Here is a 22,039-nt window from a genome sequence, read left to right as displayed (position 1 = left end):
CAGGTGAGAATCTGTTTACATGTAGTGAGTGTGGTAAAAGCTTTACTGAGAAGAGTAAACTGACCATACACCAGAGAATCCACACAGGAGAGAAGCCATTTACATGTACTGAGTGTGGTAAAAGCTTTACTGAGAAGAAAAGACTGACCAGACACCAGAGATTTCACACAGGAGAGAAGCCGTTCACATGTAGTGAGTGTTATAAAAGCTTTACTGTGAAGCAAACACTGACCATACACCAGAGAATCCATACAGGTGAGAAGCCGTTTACATGTACTGAGTGTTATAAAAGCTTTACTGAGAAGCAAACACTGACCAAACACCAGAGAATGCACACAGGAGAGAAGCCGTTCACATGTAGTGAGTGTGGTAAAAGCTTTACTGAGAAGAGAACACTGACCAAACACCAGAGAATGCACACAGGGGTGAATCTGTTTACATGTAGTGAGTGTGGTAAAAGCTTTACTATGAAGAGAACACTGACCAAACACCAGAGAATGCACACAGGTGAGAAGCCGTTCACATGTAGTGAGTGTGGTAAAAGCTTTACTGAGAAGCAAACACTGACCAAACACCATAGAATCCATACAGGTGAGAAGCCATTTACATGTACTGAGTGTGGTAAAAGCTTTATTACGAAGGAAACACTGACCAAACACCAGAGAATGCACACAGGTGAGAAGCTGTTTCCATGTACTGACTGTGGTAAAAGCTTTAGTAAAAAGCAAACACTGACCATACACCAGAGAATCCACACAGGTGAGAAGCCGTTTACATGTACTGTGTGTGGTAAAAGCTTTACTGAGAAGAAAAGACTGACCAGACACCAGAGAATCCACACAGGAGAGAAGCCGTTTACATATAGTGAGTGTGGTAAAAGCTTTACTGAGAAGAAAACACTGACCATACATCAGAGAATTCACACAGTAGAAAAGCCATATAAATGTAGTGAGTGTGATAAAAGCTTTCGTAAAAAGGAAAAACTGACCACACATCAGAAAATCCATACAGGAGAGAAGCCATTTATATGTACTGAGTGTGGTAAAAGCTTTATTACGAAGGAAACACTGACCATACACCAGAGAATGCACACAGGTGAGAAGCTGTTTCCATGTACTGACTGTGGTAAAAGCTTTAGTAAAAAGCAAACACTGACCATACACCAGAGAATCCACACAGGTGAGAAGCCGTTTACATGTACTGTGTGTGGTAAAAGCTTTACTGAGAAGCAAACACTGACCAAACACCATAGAATCCATACAGGTGAGAAGCCATTTACATGTACTGAGTGTGGTAAAAGCTTTATTACGAAGGAAACACTGACCATACACCAGAGAATGCACACAGGTGAGAAGCTGTTTCCATGTACTGACTGTGGTAAAAGCTTTAGTAAAAAGCAAACACTGACCATACACCAGAGAATCCACACAGGTGAGAAGCCGTTTACATGTACTGTGTGTGGTAAAAGCTTTACTGAGAAGAAAAGACTGACCAGACACCAGAGAATCCACACAGGAGAGAAGCCGTTTACATATAGTGAGTGTGGTAAAAGCTTTACTGAGAAGCAAACACTGACCAAACATCAGAGAATTCACACAGTAGAAAAGCCATATAAATGTAGTGAGTGTGATAAAAGCTTTCGTAAAAAGGAAAAACTGACCACACATCAGAAAATCCATACAGGAGAGAAGCCATTTATATGTAATCAATGTGGTAAAAGCTTTAGTAAAAAGGGAACACTGGCCATACACCAGAGAATCCACACAGGTGAGAAGCTATTTCCATGTACTGAGTGTGGTAAAAGCTTTACTATGAAGAAAACACTGACCATACACCAGAGAATCCACACAAGGGTGAATCTGTTTACATGTAGTGAGTGTGGTAAAAGCTTTACTATGAAGAAAACACTGACCATACACCAGAGAATCCACACAGGTGAGAAGCCATTTACATGTACTGAGTGTGGTAAAAGCTTTACTATGAAGAAAACACTGACCAAACACCAGAGAATGCACACAGGTGAGAAGCCGTTCACATATAGTGAGTGTGGTAAAAGCTTTACTGAGAAGAGAACACTGACCATACACCAGAGAATCCACACAGGTGAGAAGCCGTTCACATGTAGTGAGTGTGGTAAAAGCTTTACTGAGAAGAGAACACTGACCATACACCAGAGAATCCACACAGGTGAGAAGCCGTTCACATGTAGTGAGTGTGGTAAAAGCTTTACTGAGAAGAGAACACTGACCATACACCAGAGAATCCACACAGGTGAGAAGCTATTTCCATGTCCTAAGCCCATCTAAGCTCAATCACTCTCAGACAATGGACTAGCAGATGTCCAGGCAGGAAGTCTTGTGATGTCATTGAGAATGTGACCTGTTGCCATGCTCCATCTCAAAGCCAGATGCCCAGAATTCAGCTACCCAGGAGCTTTCTAATTGGACCAAGGGCAACCACCTGACGATAAATGCCCAGTTCAGACACTTTAAAAGCAGGGGCTCTTTCTTTAGAAGGAGAGTTCTTCCTGGCTGTTCCTGATGCTCCTGTCCTAGTCGCCGCTGCCCTGAAGTGATTAAATCTAAAAGCAAGCTAGAATCTCCTGGAATCCTGACTTCTCAAGCTGGACATCACATCCACCTGAAAGAAACGGCTTCAAGCTCCATCAGACAGCAAATCTACAAAGAAACTTCCTGTTCCAGCAAGGATCTCCTGCATCACTCTCCATAGCAGCCTCCATCAATGTGAATTATCCAGCTTCATTTACAATCAAACCTGTTATTTTGTAGCATACTTCCATTGGTAAAAGATCCTCTCTAAAATTGCCTCTCTATTGTAAATTTGTTATCTTGCCTGTATTAGAAATAAACATTTTCTTTTTAAAGTTAACTATCTGGCCTTTATATTGGTGAAAAGCACATGTCCTCACATGTGCAAGCTCCAAATGCTTTAAGCACATGTTCCTAAACGTACAATGCAGGTTAATGTAATTAATTCAAATTTAGTGTATTTACTTCCCCTTTTCCTTACCTTATAGGTAATTGGGGAATAATAAAACAGAATAGAATCAAAATATAAATACAGCACATGTTGCGACCACATGCTCTGAGCGATCCCCTCTATTCTTAAACATCATTTTGGAACTGTAACATTTCCAGTAACACCTCCAGCAAATGTTCTTTCTTTTGAAGAAGCTGAAGTAAACGGGTTACCTCCTTTGTATAGGTCTTGTGGTGCTCCACTGAGGCTAGTTTGCACAGGGCTTTTGCCATCTTAGCCTGCTTCCCCAACTCCACCACCTCCTTTTCTGTACTTTTTATCTTCCTCACCCTTTTAATCAGGCCACTGGTCGGGTCCTCTGGATCCTGAAATAGTCCGTGAAATCTTCCTCCTCTGAAGAGTCATTGTCCTCCTCCTCTGACACCAGTAGGGCCTCCCGGCAGATCTCCATGACCTCTTCTCTCTCCTCCCTCTCCTTCTCTGACCTGCTCTTCTCTGGGGCCTCCCCCAGCTCTCTCCCAGCTCTCTCCCCCCCCCTCACCTGCTAGATGGCGTGCACCTGTGAGGGGGGTACCGGTCTGGGTTCCTCCCGTGGAAGCCTGCGCTCTTCGATCCACAGGGCTCCTTTCCCTCCTCTCTGAAGCCCTGCCAGTGAGGGAACCACTTCTCCTGGCCTTCTGGTCCCTGATTCCAGGGGGCCCCATGGCCTGTCCTGGAGATCACGGCCCAGGGACCCTCCTCATCCTTGGGGGAAGGAGCTAGCAGATCAATATAACATCAGAAAGATTTTATTGAAGATACCGCATGTAAACAAATTGCCCGACACAGGCCGTGTTTCGTCCACCAAAGGTTGCGTCAGGGGCTACAATAAACAAACAGATTGAATTACTGTTTACTGTAGCCCCTGATGCAACCCTTGGTGGGCGAAACACGACCTGTGTCGGGCAATTTGTTTACATGCGGTATCTTCAATAAAATCTTTCTGATGTTATATTGATCTGCTGGCTTCTTTTTCCATAGTCCTCCAGGTTTACTTAATGGCATCAACAGATCCCAGTTCACAAAGGGTATTAAAATATGAAAGAAAACCTCCAGAATCCTTTTGACAAGTAGAAGGAGTGGGTGAAAATCTATCGGTGCCAAAAGGGATGGAAGCAACAGAATTTGTGAAGAGAACAAAACTTTTCAAGGAATTGAATCAGCAGGGGAGATACAACAAATGAGATAATGTCATACCAGAGTTCAAATTATATTGCAGTGATAGGGCGGATTAAATTGGTGGAGTTATAGCACTGTATGTTAAGGAAGATTCTTGAATTGAATAGATTAAAAATTCTGCATATCACAACGGACTTTCTCTCTTGCAGCTTTGGTCCCAGGGGGGCATTACGTTTTGTTGGCAGTCGTTTTCTCCAGATGCCTGTACTACCGGGGGTATCACTCCTCCTGTTACTGCTCCTGTTGTTCTCTCACACTGCAGTCTGCCGGCTCACTGATACTCTCTGAGGGTTCTTGTAATTTCTGGCAGTCTGCTACCCTGAAGGTCTCTGGTTTTGTGGCAGTGCAGTTCCTGCTTTCTCTGTGGAGGGGTTTGCAGTTTCCAGGGTTTTATTTCTCTCCTAGGTACCTCTTCTGGTCTCTCTTCTTTTTGCATAGTCTCCTTCGCAGTTTTCCAACGATATTCCATGCCTGTGATGCCATTTTCCATGATTGGTTCCTATGAACCTAACCTGTACTTATATTGTCTTTAGATGAAAATAGTCTCTGTTAATGTACAAGGTTTAAATAATCCTATAAAACGTAAGAAGGTTTTGATGTATTTTAGAGGGCTGCAGGTTGATATTATTCTAGTTCAGGAGACGCATCTTCTTGCATCTGATGTGGCGGGATTCCAAGACCAGTTCTATTCTCTTGTTGCTGCCTCCTCTGCGGTGCATAAAAAGAATGGAGTTGCAATTCTTGCTCGCACCTCCCTTCCACTTTCCATTATAAAACAGTGCTCCGATACTGAGGGGAGATGGATATTAGTGAGCTTAAAACTGCACGATTCTAATTGGTTAGTAGGGACCTTGTATGCACCGAATTCTGACTCTCCCTCGTTTTTTCATAATATAATTACTGAGATTGTTTCCTTTGGAGCCAGCAATATTCTACTGGATGGTGACTTTAATCAAGTGCAGGATGTTATCCTGGATAGGAAATCCACCTGTCCTCCCAGGTTGTCGAAATCATTGGATAGGATCCGGGATCTTAAGACCTCTCTGGGATTGGTGGACCCCTGGCGTCTTTTTCATCCCACAGAGAAAGACTACTTTTTACTCTCCTCCGCATGGGAGTTTTTCAAGGATTGACTACTTTTTAATCTCCTCGAATTTATTGCCACATATATGTAATTCAGAAATACTGAGTAAGTTTCTCTCAGATCACTCGCCAGTGTGTCTTAGTTTAACTGCAGTATTGCCTAGTCGGAGTGCACCACCTTGGAGATTTAATTCTCTGCTGCTGCAGGATGATCGCTTTGTTCAATTTATTAAATCCAAGATGGATGAATTTTTTCATTTTAACCCATTGGAGGAGGGTAAAGCACTCTTGTGGTGGGATGCTTTTAAAGCTACAATTAGAGGGCATATAATTCGTTATTCTGCCATGCACGCTCGTCAGCGTAGACGAGACCTGGAGGTTAAAACTGCTCAACTTAAGCTATTGGAAGACCAGTTTGTCATTGATAATGATTCAACGACTCTTTTGTGCTTGCAGAATTTGAAGTACAATTTTAATACCACTCTTTCTAAAGATGCGCTGGAATTAATTCATGCTCATAAGTCGACATTCTACGCTGAGAGTAATAAGGCCAGCCATCTTCTTGCGCAATACCTTAAAACTAAGAGAAATAGGATTAGGGTCTCGCAAATAGTTGACTGCGCACAGGTCATATATACCTCGGATGAAGATATTGCCCAGCAATTCCAATCGTACTACCACAAATTATATGACTCTGAGGTACATTTTTCATCAGGATCCTTTGGGGACTTTGGGAACCATCTTGATAGGCCTCTACTTGATGGGTCTCAACAGCACGCTTTGGAACAACCCTTCTCCCAACAGGAAATATTGGAGGCTATTCATTCCCTCTCTAAAGGTAAATCACCAGGAAATGATGGTCTCCCTGTGGAATTTTACCGGATGTTTGCAGATCTTCTGGTCTCCAAGTTACATATTATCTATAATTCGCTCTTACATTATGAAGGTCAAACTGGCTCTTTCTATCAATCTAAGATCATTGTTATACCCAAGCCAGATAGGGACCCGTCTAAAGTTGAGAATTATAGGCCTATTTCTTTGATTAACATTGATAACAAAATCTATGCCAAAATCTTGGCCTTGCGCCTTCAACATATTGTGCCGGATATCATCCATAGAGATCAAAATGGGTTTACGATAGGCAGGTTGGCTAGCGATAACTCTAGACTGTTTTGGAATGTCCTTGCACATGTTGAGGGCTCAAGTGAGCCGTTTATAGCGGTCTCACTTGACGCTGAGAAAGCCTTTGACAGAATTGAATGGGATTACTTGTTTCACACTTTGGCTTGGTTTAATTTTGGTCCATCTTTTATTAAAATGGTCAAAGTTTTATATACTGATCCGATAGCTTCAATCTCAGTGAATGGTACAAATTCTCAACTTTTTCCTCTCCGGCGGGGTACTAAACAAGGCTGTCCATTGTCTCCTCTGAAGTATGAAGGAAAATGGGCAAGGCGCCTGTCTGTGAGAAAAGGAGGGGGGAGTGGTGAGGGGAACAGACGCAGCATGTTCTGCTCAAGATCAAAGATTTATGGTATGGTACAGCATGCACGTGATGTCAGGAAAAGATTAGTCATATAGCAAAGACAAACAGTATATAAGCAGGATAGAATAAATATGTAGCAAGCATTCTGACTTCTTTGCCTGTACATTGCTTGTTTGTGCAGATATGCTTCCTGTATAGACCATTGATGCTATACAGTAAATTGTAAACTAAGAGGTGAATAAACATTTTATATTAAATATAAAATTCGTCTAGCCTTTTCTTCACTCCATTACGGGTGTCTTGGGAAAGGGATCTCGTCTGATTGATGCGTCTGATTTTGACTGGTACACCTTTTGGGTCCATTCGATGCGTCCAACTAAATCGGCAGCAATTTCCCAATCCTCCTATTTTCTTTTTCATAGGGCCTATTGGACACCTGCTAGAGTGGCCAGGATTACTAAGAGTCTTGATTACAAATGCTGGTCCTGTCAAGAATCAGATGGATCCCTTTCCCATATGGTTTTTTACTGTAAGAACGTAAGAGCATACTGGCGACTCATTTGGGCTAAGTTGCGCCTTATTTTTCAGTTGCCTGCATCAACCGTGATTTCTTATGATGTTGTGCTTTTAAGGGCCTCTTCTCCTAACCTCTCTCTCTTAGAATCCGATAAGAAATTGTTTAATATATTGTTGGCTGTTGCTTTACACTTAATTGTTTCAAACTGGAAAAATAATGTACATCTCAATTATAATGAATGGTGGAGTAACGTGTGTGTGATTAGGAAATATGAAACTATTCTAGCCCATAAGCACCGTTGTGTTCAATCTGTCTTGAAGACCTGGGCTCGTTTAGATTCATTTTGTCGGACTCCTAATAGCACTACCTGATAATTGTATAATTGCTGATTTGCTATGGGTATTGTCATGGTATGTTGTTCTGTCTTTTCATTTTTGTTATTAACTTTGCCATGGATTATTGTAACTTTTTTTTGTTTGTTTGTTTTGTGTTATACTTGAAAAACCTTAATAAAAATATGAAAAAAAAAAATTCTGCAGGACACAAAACATTTTAGAATACCCATGGATAGAAATTCCATATATAAAGAGAAAAAGGATTGTATAGGAGTGTACGACCATCCATCATGTTATCAGAAATTAGGGAGGCTAACAAACTGGGGAGCCAAATAATAAAGGGTGATTTAAATTAACCCGATATTGACTGGGTAAATGTATCATCAGGGAATGCTAGAGAGGTAAAATTCCTTGATGAAGTCAAGCACTGCTTTATGGAGCAGCTGGTTCAGGAACCAACAAGAGGAGGGAACAATTCTAGACCTGGTCCTGAGTGGTGCGCATGATCTCATGCAGGAAGTAATGGTGCTGGCTCCATTTGATAACAGCGATCATAACATGATCAGATTTGATATAAGCTCTGGAGTAAGTACACGCAGGAAATCCAATATGTTAGCATTTAACTTTCAAAAAGGAGACTATGATAAAATGAGAAAAAGGGCGAAAAAGGAGCAGCTGCAAAGGTCAAAACATTACAATGGGGGGGGGGGGGGGGGGGAGCAGGGCAAAATGGCTGATTGAGAAGACACCTGAGAATCTGCTCTGTGCTTACCTTGTTCCTCTCTCTTTCATGCCTTCTAAGTGTAAGGGTTAGGTGACCTTTTATTTACTTATTTACAACATTTGTATCCCACATTTTCCCACCTATTTGCAGGCTCAATGTGGCTTACGTATTTCCGTAATGGTGGTTACCAGTTCCGGAAAAAAAGAAATACACAGTTAAGGTAGAGCAGACAGAATGGAGTAAGTATTCAGGAAGGAAAGTTCATCTCTATATATAAAAGGCACCACCAACGTTCTAATGAAGCCTCCAGCCGGAAGTGTGAAGCGCCAGAGACATCCGGTTTCCCCATGAGTGAAGGAAAACAGCACAGCACGAAATCCCTCTCTCTGTAACAGTGAAGGACTCAGAGGGGGGAGGGGAGAGAGATGCCCTCACTCTCTCTGTAACACAAACAGAGAACAGCAGGAAACTTAACACTAGACTCGGAGGGGGGAGGGCAGAGGGCAGGGACACACACACTCCCACATGCACACTCTGAAGAAAACCTTGCTAGCCCCCGTTTCATTTGCATCAGAAACGGGGCTTTTTTACTAGTCTTATAATAAAAATCGGGATAACTTAGCTTGAAACAATCAAGAATATTAAACGTCAAAATAGGAGTGGAGGAGTGGCCTAGTGGTTAGGGTGGTGGCTTTTGATCCTGAGGAACTGAGTTCAATTCCCACTTCAGGCACAGGCAGCTCCTTGTGACTCTGGGCAAGTCACTTAACCCTCCATTGCCCCAGGTACAAATAAGTACCTGTACACAATATGTAAGCCGCATTGAGCCTGCCATGAGTGGGAAAGCATGGGGTACAAATGTAACAAAACAAAAAAAGAATTAGATACTGTGAAAGTCCAGTGTACATCTTGTTCATTGACAATTAGGGTGTGTTATTATGGTAAGCTTTCTTGAATAAATTGGTCTTCAATAATTTACAGAAATTCATTATGTCGTGGGTTGTTTTTATGGTTTTTGGTAGTTCATTCCAGATTTGCGTGGCTATGTAGGAGAAATTAGATGCATATGTTAGTGTATATTTTAGTCCTTTACAGTTGGGATAATGTAGATTCAGGAATGTACGAGATGAGCTAGTAGAAACCTCTACTCCTCTTGGTCAACAGAAGTTGGATTCATTTGTGCTTCCATAGCCGGCAGGAAATGAGGATAAGATCCCAGCTCGGCGTTGGACAAAGGGAGAGTCCCAGCTTTTGGGATGGATATCTTTGACCCCTCAGACCAGGTTGTTCCACCACTTTGACAACACCATGGAGGAGGCTGTGAGGACTCCGAAGAAAGATGCCATATCTTCAGCAGCCACTGTGGGGGATTCTCCTGGGTGAAACCACCAGGCCTTGTTTCTGACTATCCCTTTTTGCTGGATGGATATTTTGGTTTGTTCACCCACTAGCACCCTTGGATCGTGTGATTCCTTTTACCTTCAGCTGGGTCTCCCCACTGGATAACCTGAGACAGATTCCGAGATATGCTCACCCTTAGGGATCTCACTTTTTAATTAATCTAAATAGTCATCTAAAGGAGGGTTCCACTCACCCTCCTTGCTCACAAAACTTCAGAGTCTGTATTATGATAAAGACAGTGCTCTTGAAAAGTGTCAAGAACCCTGTACAGTTCTGACCTGCATGTGCAGTTATAAAAGAGGTTATGAAGATGTTAGTGTTACCCAGCGGTGCACAGAGTAACCGCAGAAAGGCAGTATATCAAATCCCATTCCCCTTCCCTTCCCTTTCCTGTCCTACACCTTAACATTCAAATTGTTTCAAATTCCCTTCCATTACAACCATTTTTAAATCTGTTTTCTACTCCTGCACCTTTGGCCTCTTCATTTTGTGAATGTTTTCAAACTCTGTCAAAACAATGTAGTATTTCTTCTCAAAAAGCATGGGAAAAGGATACTGGTGAACATCTGTCAAATAAAGAATGGTCTCTCTCCTGGTTAAAATACTAATGAACTAACAAACTATAGACCAGTAGCATCCATTTCCTTAATCACCAAAATAACAGAAGGCATGGTGACCAACAGGGCCGTGCCTAGGGTCTCTGGCGCCCCCCTGCAGACTATCAGTTGGCGGCGGCAGCGCCCCCCCCTCCCCCCCCCCCGTGAAAATGATCGCTCATCACTTGCCACATTGACAGGAATTGTCAGCAATATTCTTAGAAAGAAATTGCTATACATTGCAAAATAAGATAGCAGATGTAAATTCTCAAAGTGGACATATTCCAAACACTAAAATGAAAATAAAATGATTTTTTTTCCACCTTTGTTGTCTGGTGACTTTCTTTTTCTGATCATGCTGGCCCAGTATCTGATTCTGCTGCTATCTGTCCTCTTAACTCCGTTTCCAGGGCTTCCTTTCCTCCTTTCTGCTTCATTTCTGGTCCTCAGCTTCTGCCTATTTTCTTCATCCATGTGCAGTTTTTCTCCTCTCTTCCTTTTCCCTCATTTCATCTCCTTCATCTCTCTTCCCTCCCCTCTATGTCCAGCAATTTCTCCTCTCTTCCTGAGCTCTGCCCTCCCAATCCATGCCCATCCATGCTCCTCTGTCCCCTGCCCCCTCCATTCATCCTTTTCCAGCAATTCCCCTCTCTCCCTGAGCCCTGCCCTCCCAATCCATGCCCATCCATGCTCCTCTGCCCCCTGCCCCCTCCATTCATCCTTTTCCAGCAATTCCTCTCTCTCCCTGAGCCCTGCCCTCCCAATCCATGCCCATCCATGCTCCTCTGTCCCCTACCCCCTCCATTCATCCTTTTCCAGCAATTCCCCTCTCTCCCTGAGCCCTGCCCTCCCAATCCATGCCCATCCATGCTCCTCTGTCCCCTGCCCCCTCCATTCATCCCTTTCCAGCAATTCCCTCTCTCCCTGAGCCCTGCCCTCCCAATCCATGCCCATCCATGCTCCTCTGTCCCCTGCCTCCTCCATTCATCCTTTTCCAGCAATTCCCCTCTCTCCCTGAGCCCTGCCCTCCCAATCCATGCCCATCCATGCTCCTCTGTCCCCTGCCCCCTCCATTCATCCCTTTCCAGCAATTCCCCTCTCTCCCTGAGCCCTGCCCTCCCAATCCATGCCCATCCATGCTCCTCTGTCCCCTGCCCCCTCCATTCATCCTTTTCCAGCAATTCCCCTCTCTCCCTTCCATGATCCCCCCTTGTATCCATGCTCCTCTCTCTCCCATGTCCCAGCCTGGCCCGCCCTCTTCTCCCCCCCCCTTCGCATCCATGCCCCCCCTTCGCATCCATGCTGTCGTTTCTCCCCTGCCCTCCCGCTCCCATTGTTCAACTGCCCACCCTCTTCTCTCCCCCCAACATCCCTTTTCTTTTTAAATTTACCTCCGTGGCGGTTCCGGCAGCGTAGCGTCAGGGAAGGAGGCGGCGCTCCCAATGTCTAGCCTTCCCTTCGCTGTGTTCCGCCTTCTTCTGACGTCATCCTTGACGTCAGAAGAAGGCAGAACACAGCGAAGGGAAGGCTAGAGACGTCGGGAGCGCCGCCTCCTTCCCTGACGCTGCGCTGCCGGAACCGCCACCATGGAGGTAAATTTAAAAAGAAAAAAAAAGAAAAGGGATGTTGCGGGAGGGCGAGCGAGGTGAGCATGGTGCGGCGGCGCCCCCCAGAGGGAAGCGCCCCCCTGCCATGCTTACCTCGCTTACCGGGTTAGCACGTCCCTGGTGACCAAACAACTCACAGAGTATCTAAACAAGTTCTCGGTACTGCACGATTCCCAGTCAGGATTTCGCTCTAATCACAGTACGGAAACCGTACTAGTCACACTTATGACCAAACTCAAACAATTGATAGCAAACGGCAACATACTACTGTTACAATTTGACAAGTCAAGCGCATTTGACATGGTTGACCATGGAATTTTATTACACATCCTCGAATACTTCGGAATCGGAGGTAACGTTCTCAGATGGTTCAAGGGTTTCCTAACCACCCGCTCATATCAAATGACATCAAACTCGACTACATCAGCCACATGGACACCTGAATGCGGAGTTCCACAGGGATCCCCCCTCTCACCGACCATATTCAACCTAATGATGACACCCTTGGCTAAGCTACTATCGAATCAGAATCTAAACCCATATATATATGCTGATGATGTAACAATCTTTATCCCATTCAAACTCGATATAAGAGAAATTTCCGACAAAATCAACCAAAGCCTACACATTATGAACTCCTGGGCAGATGCATTTCGACTGAAACTAAATGCTGAAAAAACCCAATGCCTAGTACTCACCTTGCAATACAAGAAGGAATTTACCACCATCAACACACCTAATCTAAGTCTACCAGTCTCAGACACCCTAAAAATCCTTGGAGTCACCATTGACCAACACCTAACACTTGAGAATCATGCAAAAAACATAACTAAAAAGATGTTCCATTCAATGTGGAAACTAAAAAGAGTCAGACCATTTTTCCCAAGGAATGTCTTCCGCTACCTGGTACAATCACTGGTACTTAGTCATCTGGACTATTGTAATTCACTCTATGCCGGCTGCAAAGAGCAAATACTAAAAAAAACTCCAGACAGCCCAGAACACGGCAGCCAGACTTATATTCGGCAAACCAAAATACAAAAGCGCAACACCCCTTCGCGCAAAACTACACTGGCTCCCACTCAAAGAACGCATCACGTTCAAACTCTGTACCTTGGTCCATAAAATCATCCATGGTGACGCCCCAGCCTACATGTCAGACCTAATAGAACTACCACCCAGAAATGCAAAAATAATTCTCCCGCACATTCCTCAATCTTCATCCTCCCAAATGTAAAGGCTTGAAATACAAATCAATGCATGCATCAACCTTTTCCTATACAAGCACACAGCTCTGGAACACACTGCCACGTAACCTGAAAACGGTCTACGAAATGACCAATTTCCGCAAACTCCTGAAAACTTCTCTCTTCGACAAAATATATCATAAAGAACAACACACGTAACTCTACATTCTTTAAGATATCCAGGAACGTTCTCTAATGTCTTTTGCTTTCACACTATCATGTACCTAATGTCTATGACTTTAACACTATCATGTATTTCACCATCATGTACCCAAAACTTCTGCTAAAACCAAATGTACATTCTTTTCTATTTCCAGTATCCACGAAGAATTGTAAGCCACATTGAGCCTGCAAAAAGGTGGGATAATGTGGGATACAAATGTAATAATAAATTGACCATTCAACATTGGAAGGATAATTCCAGTTTATCCATTTTCATCTGGTGGAACACAGTTTTATTATCTAAGAGATATGAGGATATATCATTACAATTTCCTGCTACACGTAAATGCAAGTGGGGTAAATTAGATCAATATTTATCTGTTTATTCATTAATGAATCTTTGTAATTGATGCTCAGATGTTTTATTGTGTTCATTTTGATTTTGCTCACACCTTTTTCAGTAGTTAGGTCAAGGTGAGGTCAAGGTGAAGGCGGTAATTGGGAAGCAAAACCGGTGCTGGGCAGACTACGGTCTATGCCCTGATTGTATATGAATAGAGATGGATGGGCTGGAGTGTAAATTTTAAGGGGCTTCGATGTTAACTTCAGAACTTTTAGTACAAGAACAGTGCAGGACAGACTTTTACGGTCTGTGCCCTGAGAAATGCAAGGAGAAATCAAACTCGTATCACATACAGTGGCGTACCGAGCACGGGGCGGTCCGCCGTGTGGCTGTCGGCTCCGCTGGTTCCCTGCCCCCTCTGCCTTGGAACAGGTTGCTTCCTGTTCTAGGGCAGAGGGAGCAGGGAACCAGTGGATCCGACAGCCGCGCGGATGCTGCCAGCAGGTAAGAATGCAACAGGGGGGGACACCGCTGCACCCGTTGGGGGTTTGCGCAGTGGCGATCTGCCCCGGGTGGCCGTGGCGTTTCTAGGGGGGCTGACACCCGGGGCGGATCACCGATGCGCCCCGCCCCCCGGGTGCAGCGCCCCCCCTCCCGGTGCAGCGCAACTCCCTCCTGGCGAAAGAACCCTCCCCCCGGGTGCACGCCGCTGGTGGGGGGGGGGGGGGGGTGCCGCGTGCCGCTCAGCTTCGTTTGTTTCCATGCTCCCTCTGCCCCGGAACAGGAAGTAAACTGTTCCGTGGCAGAGGGAGCATGAAAATGAACGAAGCTGACCGGCACGCGGCACCCCCCCCAGCGGCATGCACCCCCTCTTGGTACGCCACTGCCAGGTGGCAGCCGAACAAAAATCGCCACTGATCACATACCATGTAAAATGAGTTTATCTTATGGGGCAGACTGGATGGACTGTTCAGGTCTTTATCTGCCGTCATTTACTATGTTGCATTCAGGTACTCTGGGTCTTTCCCTGTCCCTGGAGGGCTCATGTTCTGTTCATTGTGTTGTACCTTTGAAGCACATTATACCTATGCTATTTCATTGGTGTTTACAATTTGGTTTACCTTATTGCATAGATTTTGTTTATCTATATATTCAGCTACTTTTTCATACCAAGGTACTAAATGGTAGAACTCCTTGCCTGGTACTTACTCTCCCCCCTCCCTTTCATTGTGCTTTATTATTGACTTGTTTATATATTCAGGATTCTTTCCTTATTGCTATGTGTGGGTTTATGTATTTTGTGTTCAGATTTGGTAGCATTTAAGCCCACCACCACTCAGAACTGAAAGCTGCAGAAACATCCGGCCAGAGGTGGCAGCACCTGTTTTTGTCTCAGTCGGTGCTTCCTCTCTCTGCTCTCATGGGCTGTCTGCAATGTGCCAGTTAGTGACTCTATGACATGAGACAAGGAGGCTGGAAAGAGCTGAAGCCAGTGGGCGGAGCTTGGCGTCAATTTAGTTCACAAGATCCCGCCCCTTTCAAACAGCCTCACCTACCATCTACCTAGGGATTGGTCAGAATGTTCCTGGGGTGGAGTGAAGGGGCGGAGTTTCACTTCCCTCTTCTCTTTCTTTTCTTGCATTGTGTTCAGTGACAGTCTTGAATTGAGCCACCAGCAGTGCAGCATAATCCAGACCTGTCCCTGGAGTGGCTGCAAGGAGGGAGCTGGACTGGAGGTGGAGGTGTGGAGAAGGGCAAGAGGATGGAGCAGGTAGGAGACTGGCAGGGGGTGGGCAGCAGGGGATGCAGTGCCAGGCAATGCCACACACAGAAGAAATGAGCCTGGCACTTCTCAATCCATTCCTGGGGCTCTTTATTCCCTGCTGTAGCCCCTCAGGTTCTTCTTCCTCATTCTCCTCCTGCTTTACCAGACTCTCACTTTCTGCTTTACATTCTCCCTCTCCCTCTGTCACTTTCTGCTTCCTGACATCTCTTTACATTCTCCTTCCTCTCTCCCTCTCCCCTTCCCTTCTGGAGCTGGAGGTGTGGAGAAGGGCAGGAGAATGGCTCTTGGGGTTTGTGCTGAGCAGGAGGTGGGCAGCAGGGGATGCAGTGCCTGGCAATGCCACACACACACAAGAAGAAATGAGCCTGGCACTGCTCAATCCATTCCCTGCTTTAGCCCTTTTTCTCAGCTCTCACCCTTCAACATTTCCTTCCTTCCATTCATCCATCTCCTTCGTCGCTGTCGTCGTACCTCTCCTACTCTTCTCCATACTCTCTTGCTCCTTCTCCTGCTCTCCGCTGGGGACATTAATCCCAATCCTGGTCCTCCACATTAGCTGTCATCCTATTTGTGCAGGTCACACCGTGATATCTTCAATCTAATTTCTGTTCCTTTCCTCCCCCCTCCTTCACTGCCTTTCTCTTGCACTCTGTGGAATGCCCGCTCTGTCTGTAACAAACTTTCTTACATCCATCACCTCTTTATCTCTCGTACTCGCCATCTGCTTGCCCTAACTGAACCTTGGCTTTACCCTGAAGACTCTGCTTCAGTCGCGGCCCTGTGCCATGGAGGTTATCTTTTCTCCCATACTCCTCGCCCGGTTGGCCTCCTTCTCCTCTTTTCCTGATATCACCGAAGAGGAAACTGCCCATCTTCTCTCCTCCTCGAAATGCACCACCTGTTCCTCAGACCCCATCCCCACCAACTTACTTTTTTTTTTTTCAATATTTTTATTGATGACAATCTTGTTACAGAACATTCAAATTTTGCCTAAACATAAATGCTAGCATCAAAACATCTATAATCGAACTGAAGGATAACATCTGTCATCAAACAATTTTAACATTTTTTCGTCCCTTCCCCTTTCCCTCCCTCTCCCCCATCCTCAATATTAACATAGTCACCACCATGATAACCTAGATTAGATTAACATTAATCCATTTTCTCCCCTCCTCCCTTCCACCTCCGTCAATATACATCTAGGAATTTGACAGTTTTATTACAGTCCCTCGTCACTTATCACGCCGTAACCACAATTTTATTAACCAGATCCGATGTTTCATTTTCCCTTCTTCCCCTTTTCCCCCCTCCCCCCTCCCTCCTGTTAGCATGGTTCAACCTTAACTCAATCTACCTTCCTTACTTCCCAAGGCAACCCATTGAGCACTTGACTTCTTGCTCTCGGTGAAATCATATTTATATATTGTCTCCAGACAGTCAAAAACCTCGCTTGCCGTTTTGGCGTCTCTCTCGCCTCCCATAACATTAATTGATGCATCTTATTCCTCCAGTACCAGTAAGAGGGGGGTGTACCCGATATCCAATGATTCATAATACATTTTTTCCCCACTATACAGGATTTGCTCAGGAACACTCTGTCTCCCTGAGTCCCTACACCCCACTGTTCAGGTACGCTCAGCAGCATCCTGTCAAATGTAATGAAAACCTGTGTGCCTAATACCTCCCTTGCGAATTTTCCTATTCTCCGCCAAAATGCCTGTATGGGCTTACACTGCCATATGCAGTGCGCTAGGTTAGCATTGCCCTGCCCACATTTTAGGCACTCATCTGTCCCTGTTACCTGTGCATGAAATGCCCTTCTGGGAGAGAGGTAAGCCCTATGTAGTATTCTGTATTGGCATTCTTGCAACTCTGCACTGTATATTACCCTCCGTATGCCCTTCAGTGAGTGTTGTAATTTGCGTTCAGAAATAGGCCTATGAGTCTCAGTTTCCCACTTCATCGCTACCTCTGTCACCTGCTTCTCCGGTTGCCCCTTCTCTAGTTCTCTAAAAAACCAAGATATGGATACCTCTCCCAACGCATCCCCCTCCAAAAACTCCCGCAATTTAATCTCAAATCTATGGGTCAGCCCTTCTTTGGGGATACTATGTATGTAATGAGAAAGCTGGTGATAAGCCAGGATTCCTAAAGACCCCCCTGAGTATTTACTTTGAAAGTCAACTAGGGAGATTACAGTGTCATCATCCCTAAGAAAACTGCCCAATAGTTCCACACCTTAGCCATGAAGCTTGCGAAACACTGCATTATCACTTCCCGGTGTGAAATCCCTATTCCCAATCAGGGGGAGGAGTCGACTAGCCGCTGGGTCCTGGCCCCACCGGTGTGCCAGATCCCGCCATGTATGCCATAATGGTCCCAACAACATGCTATCTCTAAATTTTTCAGGTATTTGTCCTTTTCTCCTAACATGTAGTAGATAGTTCAGGTGCCAAGGATAAAAGTATGCCCTTTCTAGACCTACATCTGTGTATGTGTGTGTATCAAGGATCCAATCTCTCAAATGCCTCAAGAGACAGGCCTGATTATATGTCCTTATATCTGGGATGCCTAACCCTCCCTGTCTCCAATTCCCAATAAGGTATTGCCACTTCATCCTAGGTTTCCTACCAGCCCAGCAGTATTTCACTACTAACCTTCGCAATGCCACTAGCTCCCGCCTTCCCAGGCGTAACGGTAATGTTTGTAGTACATAAAGCCAACGTGGGAATACTGTCATTCGAAATAGTTGTATCCGACCCATAAGTGACACAGGTAGCCCTGACCATCGTGATAATTGTTCCTGAGTGTCCTTTAGCAATTTGGCGATATTCAGGTGATATATTTGCCTGGTATCCATAGGGAGCTGTATTCCCAGATACCTAAAGGAACCCCATGCCCACCGTATAGGGAACCTATCTCCCCACTCCCCCTCAAGTTCTACATTGCTAGCTAGGGCCTCGGATTTCATGAGGTTCAGCCAGAATCCTGAGAAGTCCCCATATTCCTCCAAACTTTCCATAAGATATGGCAGGGATCGCTTTGGGTCAGTGATTAATATCAACAGATCATCTGCAAAAGCTGCTGTTTTAAAGCTATGGTCTCGTATCATAACTCCCTGAATATCTGTATTATGCTGGATTTCTCTAAGGAGGGGATCCAATGCCAATATAAAAAGTAGTGGCGATAATGGACACCCCTACCTCGTACCTCTCTTTATCGGGAACCAGTCGGACCTTAAACCATTTGCAAATATCTGAGCCTGCGGGTCCGTGTACAAAGTTCTAACTGCCCTCGCATATAGCCCTGTGATCCCATAAGCCTTCAACACTGCAAACAAATAGCTCCAATCTACTCGGTCAAATGCCTTTTCGGCATCGAAACTAATAAGAAGAGTTGGGTTCCTATCGTGTCTTATTTTCTCCAGAGCAACCCAGATTTTATGCATATTCTTTGCTATGACTCTCCCACATGTAAATCCCACTTGTGAATCTATTATTAAAGATGGTAGAAATCTGGCTAGCCGATTTGCCATTATCTTTGCAAATAGTTTCAATTCAGTATTCAGCAACGATATCGGCCTATACGAGTCTGGTTTATCTGCTGGCTTACCTGGTTTTGGCAATACACTAATTTGTGCTCTATTAAGATGCCTGGGCATCTGTCCCTGTTGTATGATGTCATTAAACACTACAGTCAATACGGGCCTGATCTCACTATTCAGAAGCTTGTAGAATTCGTTCCGCAGACCATCCGGCCCTGGTGCCTTCCCCAATTTGCTCCATCTAATTACTAGGTCTGCATCTTCTTCTGAGATCTGCGGCAGTTCTACACTATGAAGATAAGTCTCGCTTGGTCTCACTAGGTCTTTTTGTTTTGCATACAGACGACCAAAAAAGTCCCCCAGAATTTTTACTATACTTTCATCCTGAGTAACCCGCTTTCCCATATTATCCTCCATCACGAGTATTTTTTTTGGCATTGAATCGCCTATGAGCAATCCTGGCTAGGAATCTACCACTTTTATTAGCAAACCTGTATAACTGATACTTATAGTATATGTTCGTTTTTTGTGCCTTCTCATGTAAAAGTTCATTTAGGGCTTGTTGCGCCTCCAATAATTGTCTTTTGAATCGCAACTCATGATGTACCCCATATTTCTTCCGCAACTCTACTACCTGTCTTTCCAGTCTCATCACCTCTCTATTTCTGATCCGTTTTTTGAAAGCTAGATAAGATATTATGTCTCCCCGAAGCACTGCCTTCGCCGTTTCCCAAAAGAGCACAGGGTCTATCCTATGTTGTGCATTGGTACTACTATAATCCCTCCACTTCTCTACTAGGAAAGGCAGGAACTGGGGATCACGGTAGAGATAGGCTGGAAAACGCCATGCCCCCATCTGAAAGCCTCCCTCTCCTACTGTAATTTGTACTCTCACCCAAGCGTGATCAGAGATCGTGATGGGGCCTATCTGTGCCTCCTCCACTTTTGTGAGTAGCTCCCTTGAGATCCAAATGTAATCTATTCTAGACAATGTTTGATGTGCTCTGGAGAGGTGTAAGAAATCCTTGTCTGTCGGATGTAGCGTTCTCCACACATCCACTAGTTCTAACATATCACAGATTCTAGAGTTACCTCTCTCCCTTCTAGCCAGATCCCTCCCAGTTGGGTGAGACCTATCCCATGCCGGGTCCAACACGTCGTTCAAATCTCCTCCCACCACTATGGGGATATCACCCAGTATGTGGATTTCACGTGTGATGTGCTCAACAAACTTCTTATCATATGTATTGGGAGCATAGATGTTGCATAGCAGAAGTGGTTGCCTCTCCACAACCACTGAGGCTAGTACATACCTTCCCTCTCTATCGGCCACCACCTTCCTGACCTCTACATTCAGGTTTTTCCGTATCAATATCACCACTCCTCCCTTCTTTCCGACTGCTGGCGCACCATATAGCTTCCCCACCCACCAAGTTTTCAATTTCTCATGTTCATCCTTTGTAAGATGCGTTTCCTGCAAAAATGCTATAGACACTTTTTTCTCATTCAACACTTTCAATATTTTTTGTCTCTTAATCGGGGAGTGAATACCTCCCACATTCCATGTTATACACTGCAAGGTAGTCATGTCACTCCTCTCTCTGTTCTATGTTTTGATTGTGAGACTTCATAAACACTCTTTTTCCTTGCGTGCAGAGAGAGCGTCCCAGCCTTCGCCCCCCCTGCCCCCAAAAATTCCTCCATCGTTCCCCTTTGGGTCACCCTTAGGTTCCCTTTCACATTTCTTTCTTTCTCACCCCATGCACACAGAAAAATCCCCCTCCTATCCCCCCTCCCTCCTTCCCGTCCACCCCCCTCCCCCCCACCCACCATCTCTCTTTCCCCCTCTATACCCACCATCTGTCGCCCCTTGCCTGTTGGCATACTTCCAGCTTTTCAAGGCTAAGGCACCTCCTGGATCTATAACTATCCCCGCCCACCCAACCCATCTCCAGGGCTCTTCTCACCAAACCTCTTGTATTTAATCAAGGTCCATTATATTGTCCCTTCTATTCACGTCATCGTGGGTACACCCAGTTCTCCTCAGGCTAGTAGCCATGCCAGCCCCTCTCTGTCCAGTTGATAGTTGTGGCCCAACTAACTCCATGTCTCCTGATGCTAACAACCACAGTTATCCACTTTACTTGGAACAACAACGTCATATCCCTGCAGGCCACCGGCTCTCCTCTCTGTAAGGTACTCAGGACTGCTTTTTTCCCCAAAGCTTTGTAATGGTGTCTCCATCGTTTGGGCTCCATTCCCTCATGCTGCTCTCAGGTATTGTATGTCTCGTTACGTCAATTTGGGCTGGTTGAATAGCGGATACCCCTCCTGTATCCTAGCCCGGGCAGCTCGGAACCCGACAAACCAATGGTCCAAATAATCACAATCCACATCAGCCTTGCCATTGCTCCTTTGACTTGTCCGGTTAGCATCTGTTTGCTATGCCAAGTATCCTTACAGCAACTGGCCTTACTGCAGACTGCAAATTCTCAAAAAACAAACAATCAACAGGGGCTGGCAGCGTCCCAGAGGGCGGTGTTCCCCATTATCAACCAGTCAAACTGTATTGTAACTTGCAACTTGAATATCAATACTCCTTAAACCAAAACATGTCAGTAACTTTCGTTTATAGGCTTCAGTCAAACTCCGCTGATGTTGTTAACTTGTGAACGACGCTCCGGGATCTCAAACTCCTTCTCAGTCTCAGCTCTCACGCCCCTTTGCCAGCATTCGATCTACATACTTAGTTGCATCTTCTACTTTGTCGAAATATACTGCTTGTCCGTTTTCCAATAGTTTGGGCTTGGCTGGGTAAAGGAGGCTGAATCTGTACTTGAGCCCAAAAAGTTTTGTGCACAGCGGTGCAAAGCCCTTTCGCGCTGCCGACACTGCAGTTGAATAGTCCTGAAAACAGAGGATTTTTTTGCCTTTAAATTCCAGCTGCTTGCCTGCCCGCAGCTCTTGTAAGATAAGTATTTTGTGGGCAT

General features: G+C 45.0%; 1 protein-coding gene across 1 annotated transcript; it reads left to right on the top strand.

Moving 5' to 3' along the window:
• Window positions 1-315: 315 nt before the first annotated feature.
• Window positions 316-2,225, top strand: LOC115459264 (gastrula zinc finger protein XlCGF26.1-like; the record flags this gene model as incomplete). The annotated part of the gene is made up of 2 exons (XM_030189118.1): window positions 316-507; window positions 592-2,225. Coding segments are annotated over exons 1-2 (1,812 nt in total), but the record flags the coding sequence as incomplete, so codon positions are not given.
• Between the last annotated feature and the right edge of the window lie 19,814 nt (window positions 2,226-22,039).

The sequence above is a fragment of the Microcaecilia unicolor genome, unplaced genomic scaffold (assembly GCF_901765095.1).
Source record: "Microcaecilia unicolor unplaced genomic scaffold, aMicUni1.1, whole genome shotgun sequence".
In the NCBI taxonomy this organism is placed as follows: Eukaryota; Metazoa; Chordata; class Amphibia; order Gymnophiona; family Siphonopidae; genus Microcaecilia; species Microcaecilia unicolor.
The sequence above is the reverse complement of the archived record's forward strand: the minus strand, read 5'-3'. Positions and strand labels throughout refer to the sequence as shown.